This window comes from Notothenia rossii (assembly GCF_949606895.1).
Source record: "Notothenia rossii genome assembly, chromosome: 5".
In the NCBI taxonomy this organism is placed as follows: Eukaryota; Metazoa; Chordata; class Actinopteri; order Perciformes; family Nototheniidae; genus Notothenia; species Notothenia rossii.
Genome location: NC_136903.1, coordinates 17311145 through 17326732, shown reverse-complemented (window position 1 = coordinate 17326732; position 15588 = coordinate 17311145). Strand labels below are relative to the sequence as shown.

General features: G+C 41.4%; 1 protein-coding gene across 1 annotated transcript in view; it reads right to left on the bottom strand.

Moving 5' to 3' along the window:
* The window catches only part of slco3a1a (solute carrier organic anion transporter family member 3A1a), a 35321-nt gene that overhangs the window by 5360 nt on the left and 14373 nt on the right, over positions 1–15588 (bottom strand). Inside the window, exons 3-6 of the mRNA XM_079683236.1 lie at positions 1741–1839; positions 1357–1629; positions 680–844; positions 397–595 (exon numbers count right to left, since the gene is read on the bottom strand). Of these exons, the coding sequence (XP_079539362.1) occupies positions 397–595; positions 680–844; positions 1357–1629; positions 1741–1839 (736 nt within the window). The remainder of the gene's footprint in view (positions 1–396; positions 596–679; positions 845–1356; positions 1630–1740; positions 1840–15588) is intronic.

Sequence of the window (15588 nt, the reverse complement as noted above, 5' to 3'; positions counted from 1 at the left end):
GCTTAGCGAGATCTCGTTTGTTAGGGTTAGTTAAGATAACTCAAACATATCCAGGGTCTGTTGAACTGGCTTCGTAGTACAGGGCACAGGTGGCTGCATAGCAGCGCTAATGTCAAAGACACAAACATTATATTTTTTATTTTACCAGGATTCAGTGACACAAATATTGGGAAGGCTTAGCCTTCCCTAGCCTACAGCAGCTGGCTTTTTAAGAGTCCTGAAATAGTAAGATAATACAGTACATTTTAAGGGGAAAAGTATTGGGACAAAGTCTAGTATTAGTAGTTTAGTTTAGGTAAGTCGGACTTTTAAAAATAATATTCAATTATTTCCACTTTCCTCATCTCATAACTCCTCATCCTGTATTCAACCTTTAATACAAAGCTTCTCTCTTACTCATTGCCGTATGGGACGGTCACTCCTGCGACGGGGCCGGTGTCGCAGCCGAGGAACAGGATGCAGACGTAGCAGGCGGTGGAGATCAGGTTGACCAGCATGGCCATGCGGATGGCTCCCAGGGCCGAGAGGTTCAGCTTCTTCACCAGCAGACCGCCCATGAAGATCCCGAGGCACGCACATGGAATCGCTGTCATACCTTTAACATCAAGTTGAACAAACCCTGTTTATCATACTGATAAACTGTGTATAGTGTGTGTGCTTGTTTGCTGTGAATACAGACCTAACAGCTGGTTCGCTGAGGTGGTGGTGAGGTTGAACTGCTGCTCCAGATATTTCCCCAGAAACGCTGCAAAGCCAGCCACGACCGCGATCTCCATACAGGCCGCCAGGATGATGCAGGTGAACACCGGGTTGGACAGGAGGTGCTTGGTCACCTTAGGGATCACTATTATTAAAGAAATAAGGAAAGATGATTATTAATATCTGAGTTGGTCAAACGGACAGACAGGAATCTCTTATTGCCTGTTTGTTCCTCCTCTGATCTCATCTGATTGAATGTGTTTAGCAGTTAAACAACATAAAATGAATATAGTATATATAATAATAAAAAAGTAAACCAATTACTTTGTGGATACTCAAAGGATAAAATACAGGAGTTTTTTTTGTGTGGACATTATGGATAATAACTAGTTTAACTTGATGTCTAAAGCTAATTTTGATGATAGTAATTTTACTCAAGTAACATTTCCAGCACAGTAATAATTTATTCAATAAAGACGGTCTAAGTCTTATCCATTTCCGACCAATTTCAACCATTACAAACTGTTTAGTGTTATTTCAATTTGACCAATAAAAAAACATAGAAAATAAATCAATAGATGTCATGCATTTTAAAAATAGATTGTATTTTTCTTGCATCTCAACACTGCAGTGCCTCTCTGGATGCAGCACACTCACCCCTGAGCTGCTGACAGCAGGTGGGGCTGTTGGCAGGCTCGTGGTTGCGTACAACACCATTGCTGGGCTTTGGAGTCTCATAGTCTGCACTCAGAGAGGGAGGCAGCATCACCTGCTCACTCTCTGCCCCCTCCTCTCTCTCCTTGATCGGCAGTGACTTGGGGAAACCAAACATGAAGAGAGCCGAGATGAAGAGTAAGGCACCACACAGGAGGAAGCCGGCCCACCAGGCCCCGATCCACCGCGGGTCTTCTGGAGTGATGCCAAGCTTATCTGTGGAGAGGCACAGCGGAGGTCAATACATCACAGAGAGAGAGAGAGAGAGAGAGAGAGAGAGAGAGGTGACGGTGAAATAATTCAACACTGGAGAAATATTGAACTCACCAGTGTCGATGAAGATGGCATCCACGTAGAACTTAGTGCAGACGGAGCCGAGGATGAAGCCACAGGCAGGCCCGAACACGAGGGTAGAGAAGAGGATTCCTGCATAGAAACAAATATCTAGTTAACTGAGTTGTTTGGTTTCGTTTTACTCACCCCGCGCTTTCAGAAATATGTTTTTAGTGATAAAAAGCAAGCCCAAAAACAAGGGGGCAAGTTTGATTAGAACAGCTGTGTATATTTAACTATGGGTACCAAGCCAAAGTCACAATATGATCTTTGTTATACAGTTATTACCTTCTGGGTAAGCAATAAAACACCTCTGGTACATACTGTATAAGAAGCTCTTATGTTCTCAATGGCAATAAATGTTGGGAGTCAGTCGATTAGTTATTCCACCCTTTGAACATATATTGCAGATTAACTGTAACGCTTATGTTTATCGTTGTATTACAGTATTGTATATATATTGCGTTTATTGGTGAGAACAATGTTCTGCTCTGAAGGGACAATAACGTTTTATTTTAAAAACAAAATGGTGGCATGAAGTGACAAGAGAATTTAGGAATGATGAAAAGGTAAAAATAAAAAGTTACCATTTTTACTTTGAATGCAGCATTGAGACCATTGAGACACATCAAGAAGCACCAATCATCCTTTACCCAATCAAATGTAAAAAAGTATTTCAATTTTTTTCTTTGTCCAAGCTACAATCCAGCAAGATATTGAATTTAAAATGATATAAATATAATAATTGAGAATCCAGAACCAGAGAATATTCTCAACGTTAGCTTCATTTCAGCTTTACTTTGATGTGGCCTTTCCAGGAGTTAGAGTGTGAAGCAAGACAGCAAACAGTGAAACATGTTGGCTGTCATGACAGATCAAATCAGCCAGTTAAAAACCACACGGCAAGTGCAGCAGAGGCAAGTGTACTCTTTATAAATCAAATGGCCCGTCCTTCTCAGGGAAACGCAATGAACAAAGAGACACACTGTGAGGACACCTGACAACAGAGACCAGCTGTTTGGTCCCAATCTGCTCCGACTGGCAGCTTGAAGTGAAAAACGTGGAACTATATCCCAAATCCTCATTAGCGCACTGTCAGCGGAGCGAGAGCCGGCGCTGTGACTCAGACTGCAGGCCGATAATGAAGACTCAAAGCTGCATTTGGGAGACACATTTCTCCATGACGTTATATCCTGTGATCTGATGTATTCTTAGACTGTACACTTGGACTGTATCTGGCACACATGGACCAAACAGATCATGCTCTAAGTTTGCGACGATAACTACAAAAAACCATCAAGACAAAATAATGTAATCTCTGCAGCTGTACTTCCTCCTCCAGCCCTGCAGCATTAAACCCCCCCCCCCCCCCCCCCCCCCACCCCCCACCTTTTTACTGGCTGCAGGTTGGCCTGCAGTTTGCTGCTATCAGCACGCAGCCTCCAGTAAGATGCTGTTCGGATGCCAGGAGCAGCCACTTAATAAACAAGCGTGGAAACTGTGACTAAGCTCTGTACGTCTCTGCTGGTGCTGAGAGTGAATGCACGGTCTGCTTCCTGTGTTGACCACCCACATAAAGAAGGAAGGGCGTCAACACATTCACATCATTGTAAGCTCATTCACATGATAGTTTATTCTTCGCATAAAGGAAATGGCTCACAGACTTGTTAGGTGTGGCTCCATACCTACAAGATGGTATAAACGGCCTCATGTAGGCAAGGCAAAGTAAAAACAAAAGAAAAAGGGGGCTTTCATGTTGGGGTGGCAATGTACTGCTTTTTTTTTTTTTCAGAAGTACAGAGCCGAAACTTCTTTGCGGTTGACAGTCAGACCAGCACGGAAATGAACAAAGAAATACAGTAGATGTGTGTCCATGAGGCGCCAGAGCATGACAGGCTTTTACCTCTTGCTTCTGAAAGCTTCTGTGCCTTCATCAAATGAAAAGAAGTCTAATTTCCTCTGCTGACAGGGTGGATGTAAGACTGAAATCAAAGTTTGAAACAATAAATCACAAAGAAGAGTATTTAACCTTCTCTATATACAGACAGGAAGAGGGGTTCACACACACGACCGAGCTTTAGTATTTCATCAGTTTCCAGATACTAACGGAACTGAGCCGTTGAACAGCACTTTCACAATGGAGGGCTGCACTCGCTATGTGACTTGCTAGTTTGCCTGTGGTGCTTCAAACTCTCTGTTTTGAGTGTTTCCTTAGAAACTAAATGTTGTTTTCCCATAGCAACAACATCACAATTGCTTTCACCACAGGAAACCTCAAAGAGGAAATTCAGTTAGTGAAATCACCTTGCAGGAAATGACGGTTCAGTTAGACCACAAGTCCACCACCACCGAGAGAATAAATGTTTCCCCGGAGATCCGTACCTACCCCCTTGTTGCTTTTAGAGCGCTGTGTCCTTGATGATAACATGGTGCCATAGCGAGAGCCTCACATGTGGAAGAGATCACTCATTTATGAGGGACCATGCCTTCTTATCAATCTGCAGCTTCTGCACGAGAAACAGGGCCAACAGTATTAACAAGTTGGTGATAATCTTCACATGGAAGATTAGGATATTTCGTGTTCTTCTTAAAGTCAAAGCAAGCAGAGAAAAAGCATGCAGCAAGTTGAGTCTCCCACAATAGGGTTAAGCTGGCATGAGCCTGAACTTGAAGTCATAACATAAGCAAAGTCCAACGTTGCTTCAGTTCTTCAGCTTTTTCCTCTAAGAACCAGAGTAATCTACTTATTGTGAGGTGCTCCAAATAAAAAACCTTCTGTTTATGTCTTTGGGAGCTGCTACAGGGAAGCATGTTAGAGAACTATGTGATCTCCAGTGTGGCTTAATGGAATCATTTTGGGACTTAGTTGATGTGCTTTCTTGCTGAGAGAGGAATCAATCTGATATCAGGAAAAAAGAGAAAGAATACAATTATTTCCATAACTGTAAAACCTTTCCTTTGAGGTCTTCTGTGCAGGAAAAAAAAGCAGAGCTGAAACTAGACCAACAACCAATAACATGAATCTCCCGCCCCAGACACACAAGCACGCGGTTTGATTGGTTAGAGCTTGCACTGGCATATGATTCGATTGGCTAACGCCTCCGTCGAGGCTGCAAAAGTAGAACATTGCTCTACTTTTGCAGCGAGCACCGCGAGAGAAGCTACGCTTTGCTCCCACAATGCAGTTCGGCGAATCGTGACGTCACCCCATTCAAAGTGAATGGGCAGAAGCGTTGAAGCGGCAACGCACGCCGCCGTGTGTAGGGGCCTTAACTGTAGAGAGAAGTATTTCATGTTTGTCACAAGAGCAGCAGAGAAACAAAAATTCGAAGTCAGACACATTACATTCCCATGAAAGATAATACAGTTCCACAGCCGTGTGTAATCTTTGTGATACACCACTTTCCTAAACGGCCTTGAAATGCCTTTTTGCTTCCAGCGGTCCTGTTATGAGATAAGCACAAAACAAACTAATTTGTTCATGCTGTAGTTCACCAGAGCCTTTTAGTATCCTGTGAATTATACTCTCAGGGGAGCATGTCAGATGTAATTCAATAACAAAGCTTGGCTCTATTGTTTTTTGCCTCTCTAATTTGTTTAGAGACCAGTAGAAAAGGCTTGGAACGCTACTGTCCATGAGGCTGGTTCTTTTGTGGATAATTATTAAGCCACAAATGCACACCATATCCTAGGAACTATATTACATTCGGAATAAATGTTTAATATACACATACCCAAGCATTCCCTTCAAAGAAAACTTTAGGTTTGAGTATTTCGCATGAAGCATTTGTGGTTTAGCAGAAACCGGAAAGTCATTGACGTCATGCTTATCATCTTCACACTTTGTGTTTCTTTATACATTGTGTAAGCACATATACCCTACGTACTGTGGACTTTTGAAAATGCTCAGCCAAAACACCAAGCAAAGAGGAAGAGATGATAACTGAGATAGGATGGGTGGCACTCTTCATAAAAATCACTCCTGAGATCAATGTGGAGCCAAGTGAAACACAGACACGGATTCAATACGTTTGGACACAGGGTCCTTCGGAGACTATAACGGGCATTTAAAGAAGGACAGAGTTTGGTTTTATTTAGAGAATCCCAGTCAAGGAGTTGAGATTGAAAGCCAACACAGGGCGAGGTTCAACACAAAAGCTCATGGTATCGAAATGTCAGATTAATTACGCCTGCACGCCCGGTCCTCAGTTTGTTTCATGCTCTCACTGTACAAAGAGAATTCCTTCATTCATCTGGCTCTGTAATCCTCTGAGCTAAATAAGAGCAGAGGGACAGTGTGATGTTTGAGGCCAAACAACAGCTTGTGCCACTTTCATGGGGGACTGAGAGTGAGACTGAGCTAAATGATTACTAAAGATAAAGCCTAGAGCCAGAGTCTCAGCTTTCTCCATCTCTGGTGACTAAACATGAGTTATGTGTCAGAGGGGCAATTTACAGGAGCAAGAAGAGTCTTGGGATGGAAAAAGCGCATAAAGCAGACACAAGATTTCAAGCATATGCTAAAGTGACTATAAACATTTAAGAGCACACGATTTAAAGAGCTTTCAGTCTTCCTGCCTTGCCATTCACAGGCCATTTCCTCCTCTGTGTTGGAGACATTTTTAACATTGAAGAGACTCTGGAGAAACTCTCAAACTGACCAGAATCTGACTGAACACAGTCCACTTCCTGTTTGTCCATTGAGTTAAGGTGGAATCACTTGCATTGTCAATTACACAAAAGATTGAGACACACCTAAACTCCTACACCACACCTACAGTAACAACCACCCGCTTCTTCCTGGCAACACGCTTCTTCCTGGCAACATGCTTCTTCTTCCTCATGACCGCAACAAAAACAGCATGCAGCTGTTGCCAGGTAGAAAGATATCTGCTACATGTTTTCTGGACTGGGCTCTCATCGGTCTATCCCCTATTTGTATCAGGGTTTTTTCTGGGTACAATAACTGCATATACACAAATGAGCTGGAATAAGGGTTTTAGTGTCCAGTTTTCATAATACATCCTGGGGATTTTTATCGAAACAATTTCCCAAATTGGGATCAATAAAGTACCATCTTATCTTATGCTTTGCACGCTTGCTACAGAGAGGTGGCTGAGGTATGAAGTTTGATCCGTGCTAGGCTGCAGATGACAGTCATTTTAACTTAACATGCTGTTACCTGCTGATATGAGAAGCAAAAGCGGACATTGCTTTGGAGGCCTGTGCCGAGTGAGTCACCCAACGTTAGGCAGATTTTTTGTATTGCTAACTGGCTACATTTTTGTCCCACCTTTCATAGTTTCTCACATATGAGTCAGCCTGATTTTCACCATTCAAAGCTACACTATCGGCTCTTTATTTAACAGCTAGGCCGTTAATATGTATGAAGTTCCGCACTTGGTCAAAGTCGACCAAACATCCAGGATTTACAATTTCCACATGCAGTGAGAGTCATTGGTGGTCATCAACTTGTCAATCAATGCTCTGCTGTTAATGGGAAGGACACAGTTGAGTTACCAGCATCGATGTTACATGTAGAGGCTGCATACATTGACTGTTCTATGACTTTTAACACACATAGAATATGCTGTACTTGCTGTGTGCTGGAATAACTCCGACCACACGTTTTTCAGACTAACCTCGCACCTTGTTGGTCTGCGGCTTTATTTAATAGGTTTAATACTTTCTATTTATCACGTGTTAAATGGTGGCTTTTTAACCAGCAGGTGTCCAACTTGGTATAACACACCTTCTATAATATCATCAATACTTTAGTGACATTTTGTGCACTTAGGTATCAGTTCTGTATGTCATTCATAAGTAGGAAACTGTTCAAGCATGCAAAGACATAATCTGCATAATCTGCATCTCAGATTACTATCCACAAATCTGCTGACAACAAAGTGAGGCTAAACAACTTCATGAAGGTAACAGCTATGACCATAGTGATCAATGTATCTGTGCAAATTAAAATTGACAACATTATAATCTTTAATTTTCAAACATTATCTGGACTGAAGACTTCCTATTTCTCTCTCTTTGGAAGTTACTAATAACACCCTCACCCTACAGGCCCCTGAACAGTATCCCTCTGCTGATGTGAAAGTGTAAACAAAAACAAACTTGACTTGCAGAGAGGAAATAAGCAAATCTAAATTAAATTCTGTACGCAGATTTTGACATCAGTTTCTGCAGAGCTGTTATGTAAACTTAGCCCTCCTTATGCTTGCCGGATTAATGGTAAACATGCAAAAATGTATCTTCAGTTAAGTCTATTTTGAAAAAAGGTAGAGAGGATATGAACGGCTACCAAATCTTCAATGATCCAGAAGTAAGTGCTAACAGCATTAGACAGCAGCTTTCACCCCGTGAAGCGAAGCCTCAGCCCACCTGAGTGGCTTTTAGTATCAACGTCAACATTATTCACGCTAGGGCAGGAGGTCTTACCTGGTGCCTTTAAAAATATCTTTAGGCTCTCATAAAATTGATGTTCTCAATGTTTGTATCACTGTATATTTCATTACATTAATATATCTTCTCTGACCTATGAAAACCATGCCTTCATATTTCTTTTTTATGTGGTTCATGAGTGTAACAGTCCAAAATATTGAGTTTACTATGATATATAAACAAACACATATTCACATTTCTGAGGCTGGAAACAGCAGGCATAATTTGGCTTGAAAAATGCTAGTTTTTATAATATTTTATAAAAGTAAATGTTTTTGTTACAGGGTGGGATAAGAACACTAATGGTTTGATGGTCAGCCATATCCTACAGTAACCCTGTTGGCTCTACACAGCCATGACCTAAATATAAAGCCAAAGCTTAAAGTAGGCTCTCAACTCGCATTCAAATGCCATTAAATCAGGATCATCCTGCTTCTACTTCCGCTTACGTCAAATCATCTAAAACTTGAAACCAGCCTGCTGCACACATCACGCTGCGATCTGATGTCAAAACAGCGTCTTAACGTCTAGTCAACTTCTAACTGTCACTGAGGCAGACGAGTGTTTCACTGATGCCAAATGGATGCGCTAAAGTGCAGCCTAAGGACACGATTGAAACTATTAACATCAGACCCTGAGGATGAAGCAGTCGGGTTTTTCTGCGTCAACCCAGCCGACACACCGCTTCTCAGCGGCTCTTTCCCTTCGACACCCCGCAACGCTAAGTTGATCTTTGGCTCAATTTAAGCCTCCGAGAGGTCGTGCCTGAAATGAGAGGGCAACACCAGGGCTTTCTGAAGGCTCCACTACTCTTGATATACGTGTAGAACAGGGGTCTGCAACCTTTTTGACCAAAAGAGCCATTTTGCCTCCTTTTCCACCAATGCTTTTTGTCTGGAGCCGCGAAACATATTTGATAGCTTATAAAGTTGTATATATTGTTATATCATAGACAGAAAACTACAGAGTTTTTGCATTTATTATTTATTACATTATAGAAAACTGTTTACCTCAATTTAGCATTTACCTTAATAATAAACAAAGAACTCTTATAAGGAGAATAAAAAAAATACACAGGCCTACTTTAAAATAAATTGACACAGCACTTGGGGAGTCCTCTTCACATTTGAAGAAAATGAATATAATTGGGCCAACTTTGAAATAAATAAAACATATAGCTGCACCCTAAAAAGAGTTTAGTGATTGAATTATGACTGAAGGTCTTTCTCTCCACATATCAAACATACCGGTAAGCATATAACTCTGTCCACGGTAACCAGCAAGAAAAGGTGCTGCATGGTGACGGAGCGTATCAGGATGTGACACATATTTTAGTTGACCTAATTAAAACCGTTTTGTTTTTTATTTATGTGTCACAGTATCACCTCAAAATGCAAGATACAAAACATTTTCAACCGTGCAACAAAATATCAATAGTCGTACAAATATCGTTATTTTATTTCCTTCTTATTTTTGTCTAAGTTCAAGGGAGCCAGAGCAGAGGGCTTAAAGAGCCTAATGTGGCTCTGGAGCCGCGGGTTGCAGACCCCTGGTCTAGACTGCTGATAAACACATTCATTTTAAATAGCAGAACAATGCACTGACTTTCCCTGATCCTGCTGCACTCAAAGTAGGATCTTTACTATATCATCCTCAGTTATTTCACACAAAATAGACCCCGGCGTCTCCAAACTTTTACTTTCTAATGTCAGATACGAAGACTTGTTAGGACCATAAATATTTATTTGAAATGCCACTTATATTAAGTAAAATTTAGGTTTAAGTTTTAACCACAAATAATTCTTTCACTATCTTTTACTACAGATCAGGAAATGGTCCAGCTCCATAAATATGCTCAATACGTTTTGTAGATCCCATCCCTTATTTTAATTTGTGAAAATGTTATATTCCTAAAAATGTAAGATATATATATTCTAAACCTTCCTTTACCAAAACACTTAGAACCTATTCAAAATAAGAGAAAAACTAGTTCAAAGTAAAAAAAAAAAAAAAAAAAGTTTTGTTACCATTTTAATTTCATCGTAAATTGTTTTGTCTTTGGTTTTAGACCAGTGGTTGGATAAAACAAGATGTTTAAAGAAGTGACCTTGGTCTTATAAGTCATAGCCTCATGGATTAATCAATACATTCACTTATTGTATTTTGCATTGTTGAGTTATATTCATAATCGCTGTGTTATATGTTATATAAGAGGTACAAAAAAGTAAATGTTGACTGAATATTTGCTGTGCCTGATAGATCTCTATCCTCGTTTATAATTCAGTAGCTGTGACTACCGAGCTGCCACATCCAGTGACTCTGTGGATGACAATACAGAGAAAAATCACCTAAGTAAAACACAGTGGAGCGGGATGGGAAAGGAAAATGTTTTTTTTAATCCAGTGAGAAAGACATCAGAGCTGGAACAGAAAAGCCCCGTCATGGAAATAAATGTGGTTTTTTTTGTTATCTGAAAAAAATCTACATCCGGCCTTCTTAAAGACAGATTGAAGCCATCATGATCAACTTTGGGAAAATAACAAACTATGCATGTGTGCGTTCATATCCTGTGTGAGTGTCTCCTCACAGATAAATATTGGAGGGTAACACTTGATAATGAAAGCAATGGAAACATTTATAAGTTGTTTATAAAGCATCTATATCCATATAACATGTTGCCTAAATCAACACGTGTAAATGAATCATAAACATATGGAGGTGGCCCTGCCTCCCCTAACTGAACTCAAACTTAATCTCTAACATTTCATGAGGAGTTTAACCCTCCTTATGTTACTAGACTCCATGTACTAATATGGATGAGAAATGTGTGTGAAAAAGGTGCCTCAGTCAGCAGACAGAAAAGTCATGTAGATGTAAATCAGGGGTCGGCAACCTTTTTCATATGAAGTGCCATATCAATAACGCCAAATTGTTATCAGCGTGCCGACGATCGAGAATTATCAACGGGGGGGGGGGGGGGGTTGAGGAGCTTGACGCTCGTGAACTATCAGCCGGAGGGCGGGGGGAGCCTCGCTGCGGGGAAGCAATGTGTGGACCTGTCAACGAATCTTAAACATTTACCACATTTAAATAATTGGTTTAAACGGCATAATAATAAGGACAATCGTCCGTTCTGTGATTCTCCAGAACACACATGTTATGATATAACTTAAGGGTCAAGCAGAGTGAGATGAGATCGCTGTCCCTTTAAGAGAGAGAGAGGGGTGTGGCTTGTGCATGTGTGTGTGGATGGCAGAGCGACAGTGAGGGAACGTGTGTATGTTTCTGGAAGTGAAACGAAGCAGCAGAAAAAAAGAGGTCTGTCTGTGATGTATTTTGTGAAACAGAAGAACAGCTAAATAAATGCAACGGCCTCCCAAGAAGAGCTCGCCTCTCTCCAGTCATTTAAGCTAAAGTGGGTTATTGAACCTGAAGCTTGTTGCTGCTGCCCTCCTCGACTACGGTCTGGGAGCCGACAGGAAAGTTCAACACACAGATGGCCAGTCCGCCCCTTTGTAGCATATTATTTCGATGAGCAGATCGCCACTGGGCTTTCAACTAAAGACACAGCCACGCAAAAACTGCGGCATTTGTACAGCTCCTTATGGGTAGGCCTACTGCAATTTGTGAATTGCTTTCCTCTGTGGTGAAACGATCAGCACTGCACCACGGAGGAAAGCGGCAGAAAGTCACCTGGAGTTAAAGAGAGCGGGGCTGCGTTGCGTGCATGGCTTCCTTCTGCAGGTAGACGCGCTCTGGCGGCGGTCTCGTTCAGGATCCGAAAATACAATTTAAATATTATTGCACACTTATTCCACTTATTCCTAGTGTGCCACTGGTTACGGTGCCGCGTGCCAGGGGTTGCCGACCCCTGATGTAAATTAACCACAGTCAGTAAATGCACCATAGTCCTGAGAAAATGCGTTTTGGCCATTTTGACATTTCAGGAAAAGCACAGGTGTAAATAACAAAATGTAATATTGTATTAAGCTGTTTCAGTTTCAGGGTCATGGTAGTGTGCATGCTTGTTCACTGCTATATACACAATATCATAAACATAATAATCAATGTAATTAGTAACACCTGAGCTTTTCAAAAGTCAAAATGTCTGCTATGGAAAAAAGGCCAAAATAATCGAAATCCCTTGTGTGGGTTTACCTGTGGGCTTTAACAACACACATGCTAATTTTGTCGGAATTGATACTCTTATTTTTAAGTGTTTACATTTTATTTTTGGTTGAAAACACTGCTGTAAAATGTGGATGCATTGTTTCTTGTCTTCCTTTTTCTAGTCAAATAAACTGAGCTAATCAGAACATGTCAGTAGCATTGGCTTCTTCGACCTGACACACAGTAACTTAATCTTTGAGTCCAATTAACCTCGTGTCATCCCACTCACACTATTCCAGGAAGCAGTAAAAGCCCTCATTAACCTAAATGGCATCAGTATTAGTTAGCTCTAAATGAGTGTCCATTTGTTTTTGTTTCATGTCCTACAGCTTTGAATCCACACTCCTAATTAATGACACGATCTTCGTTTTTAGCAACCAGACAGAAAAGTGCACACATTCAACCAGCTCTGAATGCTAATTAATGCTGTCAGTTCTTTTTCTGTGCAAGGTTTAAGTTTTTTAATTGATACAAGATTTGACTGTTGTTACAATAATAATGACGGCCTTTCAGTGCCATAAGATGACATAAAGAGAGCGGGCATGTTTTCAAAAAGGGCAGCGTTGTGATGCTGGAAACAGTCTGCCAGCTCTGGGAACAGCGGGTCAGCAGAGGGGGAAGTCGGAGACGGGGGGAGAGAGGCACGGATGGACGGTGGGAGTTAATGTAACAGAGCCGAGCCTTGTCGTCCTGACTGCTGCTACAGTGATCTGTTTGTAATCCTGCATCAGATGTTTGCTCTGAGCCGAGAGGGAGCGACCCACAGTCTCCATTGTTGGGCAGTGGGGTGTTAGGATGAAGGCATGGAGGAGAAAGGGCAAAAGACCAGAGAGTATACGTCTCACCGATGGAGAGTCGCAGCTGCTCTATTGAAGATGAGGAGCTCAGAGAGGTTTGGGACTCTGACAGCAGCTGCTAACAGCTTCTTCAGCAGGTGGCTTGGCCTAATTACCAGTATAGACTTGCCAATTGCCTGTTTCCCCCCTTTCCCCAAGAACATGTGAGAAGCAGGCTCACAATATACGGACAAGTGTCTTCCACCAATTATAATGGAGCACTAATTGTGCTACATCCTGAGGAAGAGGAGAATCGATGGGGAAGGACACATGTGGGGGTGTTTTGGGGAATTTACTAAATTGACAGAGAACTACTCATGATATCTTTTAAAGAACTTAAAGAGTCTAACTATGTTAAGTAACTAAAAAACTAGCACTCAGATAAGTGACACCTGAAAATCAAGCGTGCAATGTGACAGATAGTGTGACAAGGTGTTGATTGAATTGACACCCTGAATTAACAGCTAGAGCATATTTACATCAAGAAATATAAACTTCATTTATTTTGATGATATGCATAAAATTGTATTTTCTGACAACTGAAAATAAATTAACACTATCGGCTAGTTTTAATTCTTGATATTTGACTAACAGCAGCTTAAAGAGAGCAAATTAACACAAACCAAAACTTTGCTTTAAAACTAGATATTGGAAATGATGTATGGTATTTTCATTAATTAGCAACCGGCCGCTGATTGCTGTTATTTTGAAGGTCGAAAACGACTAAGGTCGATGAGAGGTCTGCAAATATTTTACTATATTTTTTGGGGCAACCAGTGCCTTCATTGAAGTGATAATGTTGAAACGGGGAGGCAGAGGGGATGACAAGTGGCAAATGGTCCCGGGGAAAAATTCAAACCCGGGTCCTCTGCATGGGGAACAAGCCATAGCACATGGGCTGCAAGTTTTACCAACTGAGCTATAAGAAAACCCTTCTTACTTTTGTATTCAAGGCAAGCCGATCATAAAAAGTAATAATAAGCATGTGTAACCCAATAACTCAACAATTTCAGGTATTGGGGAAGGAATATGTTGACTCAGCAGAACATGGTTGGATTAGACTGAAGCCAGAAAGGAAAACAAAGAAAAAGACTCACCTCTGAGTCTGATTAAATATTAGTTGTCTGAATCAAATGGTTAAATATAATTACAGCCAACCTATTGATCAGAGTCCATTTAATTAGGCACTGTTATCCCTCACTCTCCACCATCAGTGATATGGGGATTAAGTGCTGAACATGCTTCTGAGTAATCCTAGGAGCCCAGAGAGCAACCACTTACACACCACTCAATCAATGAGGCTTGGGATTTGTGGTAAAGCCACAAGCACAGCATGAATTTGTATTTCCTGAGCAAAGTCCTTGTCCAAGGTTAGGTCTTGCCGTACACTTTAACGGCTCATTTTTCAGAGCAGTTATGTGTACGGCAAGTCAACGACAAGAGCAGAGCAGCAGCCATGTGTGTGCTTTTTTTAATTGCTGGGGATTGAAGTGAGAGCTGCACCCTCCACAGCAGAACTAAATATCTCAATCCAATACTAACAAAAAAAGAACAACCAGCCTAACAACTGTCCTTTGCTATGGCAACGGCTTGCTGAGTGCTGTGTTTAGGATCTGTCTCCTCCCACCTCTTATCCCCATGCTCCTCCCCCAATGGATGACAAAAAAAATCCCCTTTTTAATCAGCAGTGACAGAGCCTGACCCAATTTAACTTGAGACGGCTGCATGGTGGCATGGCAAGGTTTACTAAAGCCACAGGGATTCATGATGGAGAGGAGAAGGTGGCACAGGCCTGTTTTGAGCAAAATATCAGCTATAATGCAGCAGCTGGCCACATGGGGCACCGTTCAGCCAGCAGAGCCGGGCTCCACTGCTGCAGATGGTGATCTGGTAGGGGAAAAAGAAACATACACATACCAATAGCAAGAAGCTGCAACATACGGCAATGCAGACTCTGCTGAGATGGCCTGAGGGTTTCATATCTGTTATCCAATACTGATCCATTTCCTGCAGAGGTCTGACCTATTTACTGGCTTCCAAACTGACACTTTCTCAGTTCCCTCCTGTTCCAGCTGAGGGATGAAAGGTTCATCATCAGGCCTGAAAAGTTGGCCAACCATCTGTGAAACTTTCAGATGTGCATGCTGAGGCCAGTTTCATAGTTATTTTAGACTGGTCTGTGATAAACTAGTCCAGTTTTCTGCTCTCAGGTTAGCTTACTGAAATAAAGACTTACCCTGTCCAACCACAGGCTAACTTTCCTTAGTTCTGGTCTATAGCTTTGATTCATGGGACGGTTAAAAATAGAAATGAGTTCCCATATGTTCAGCTGTTTCTCTTTGTCTGTAAGCCTTCAAAAACAAAACAGGGGATTTTGTGAAAC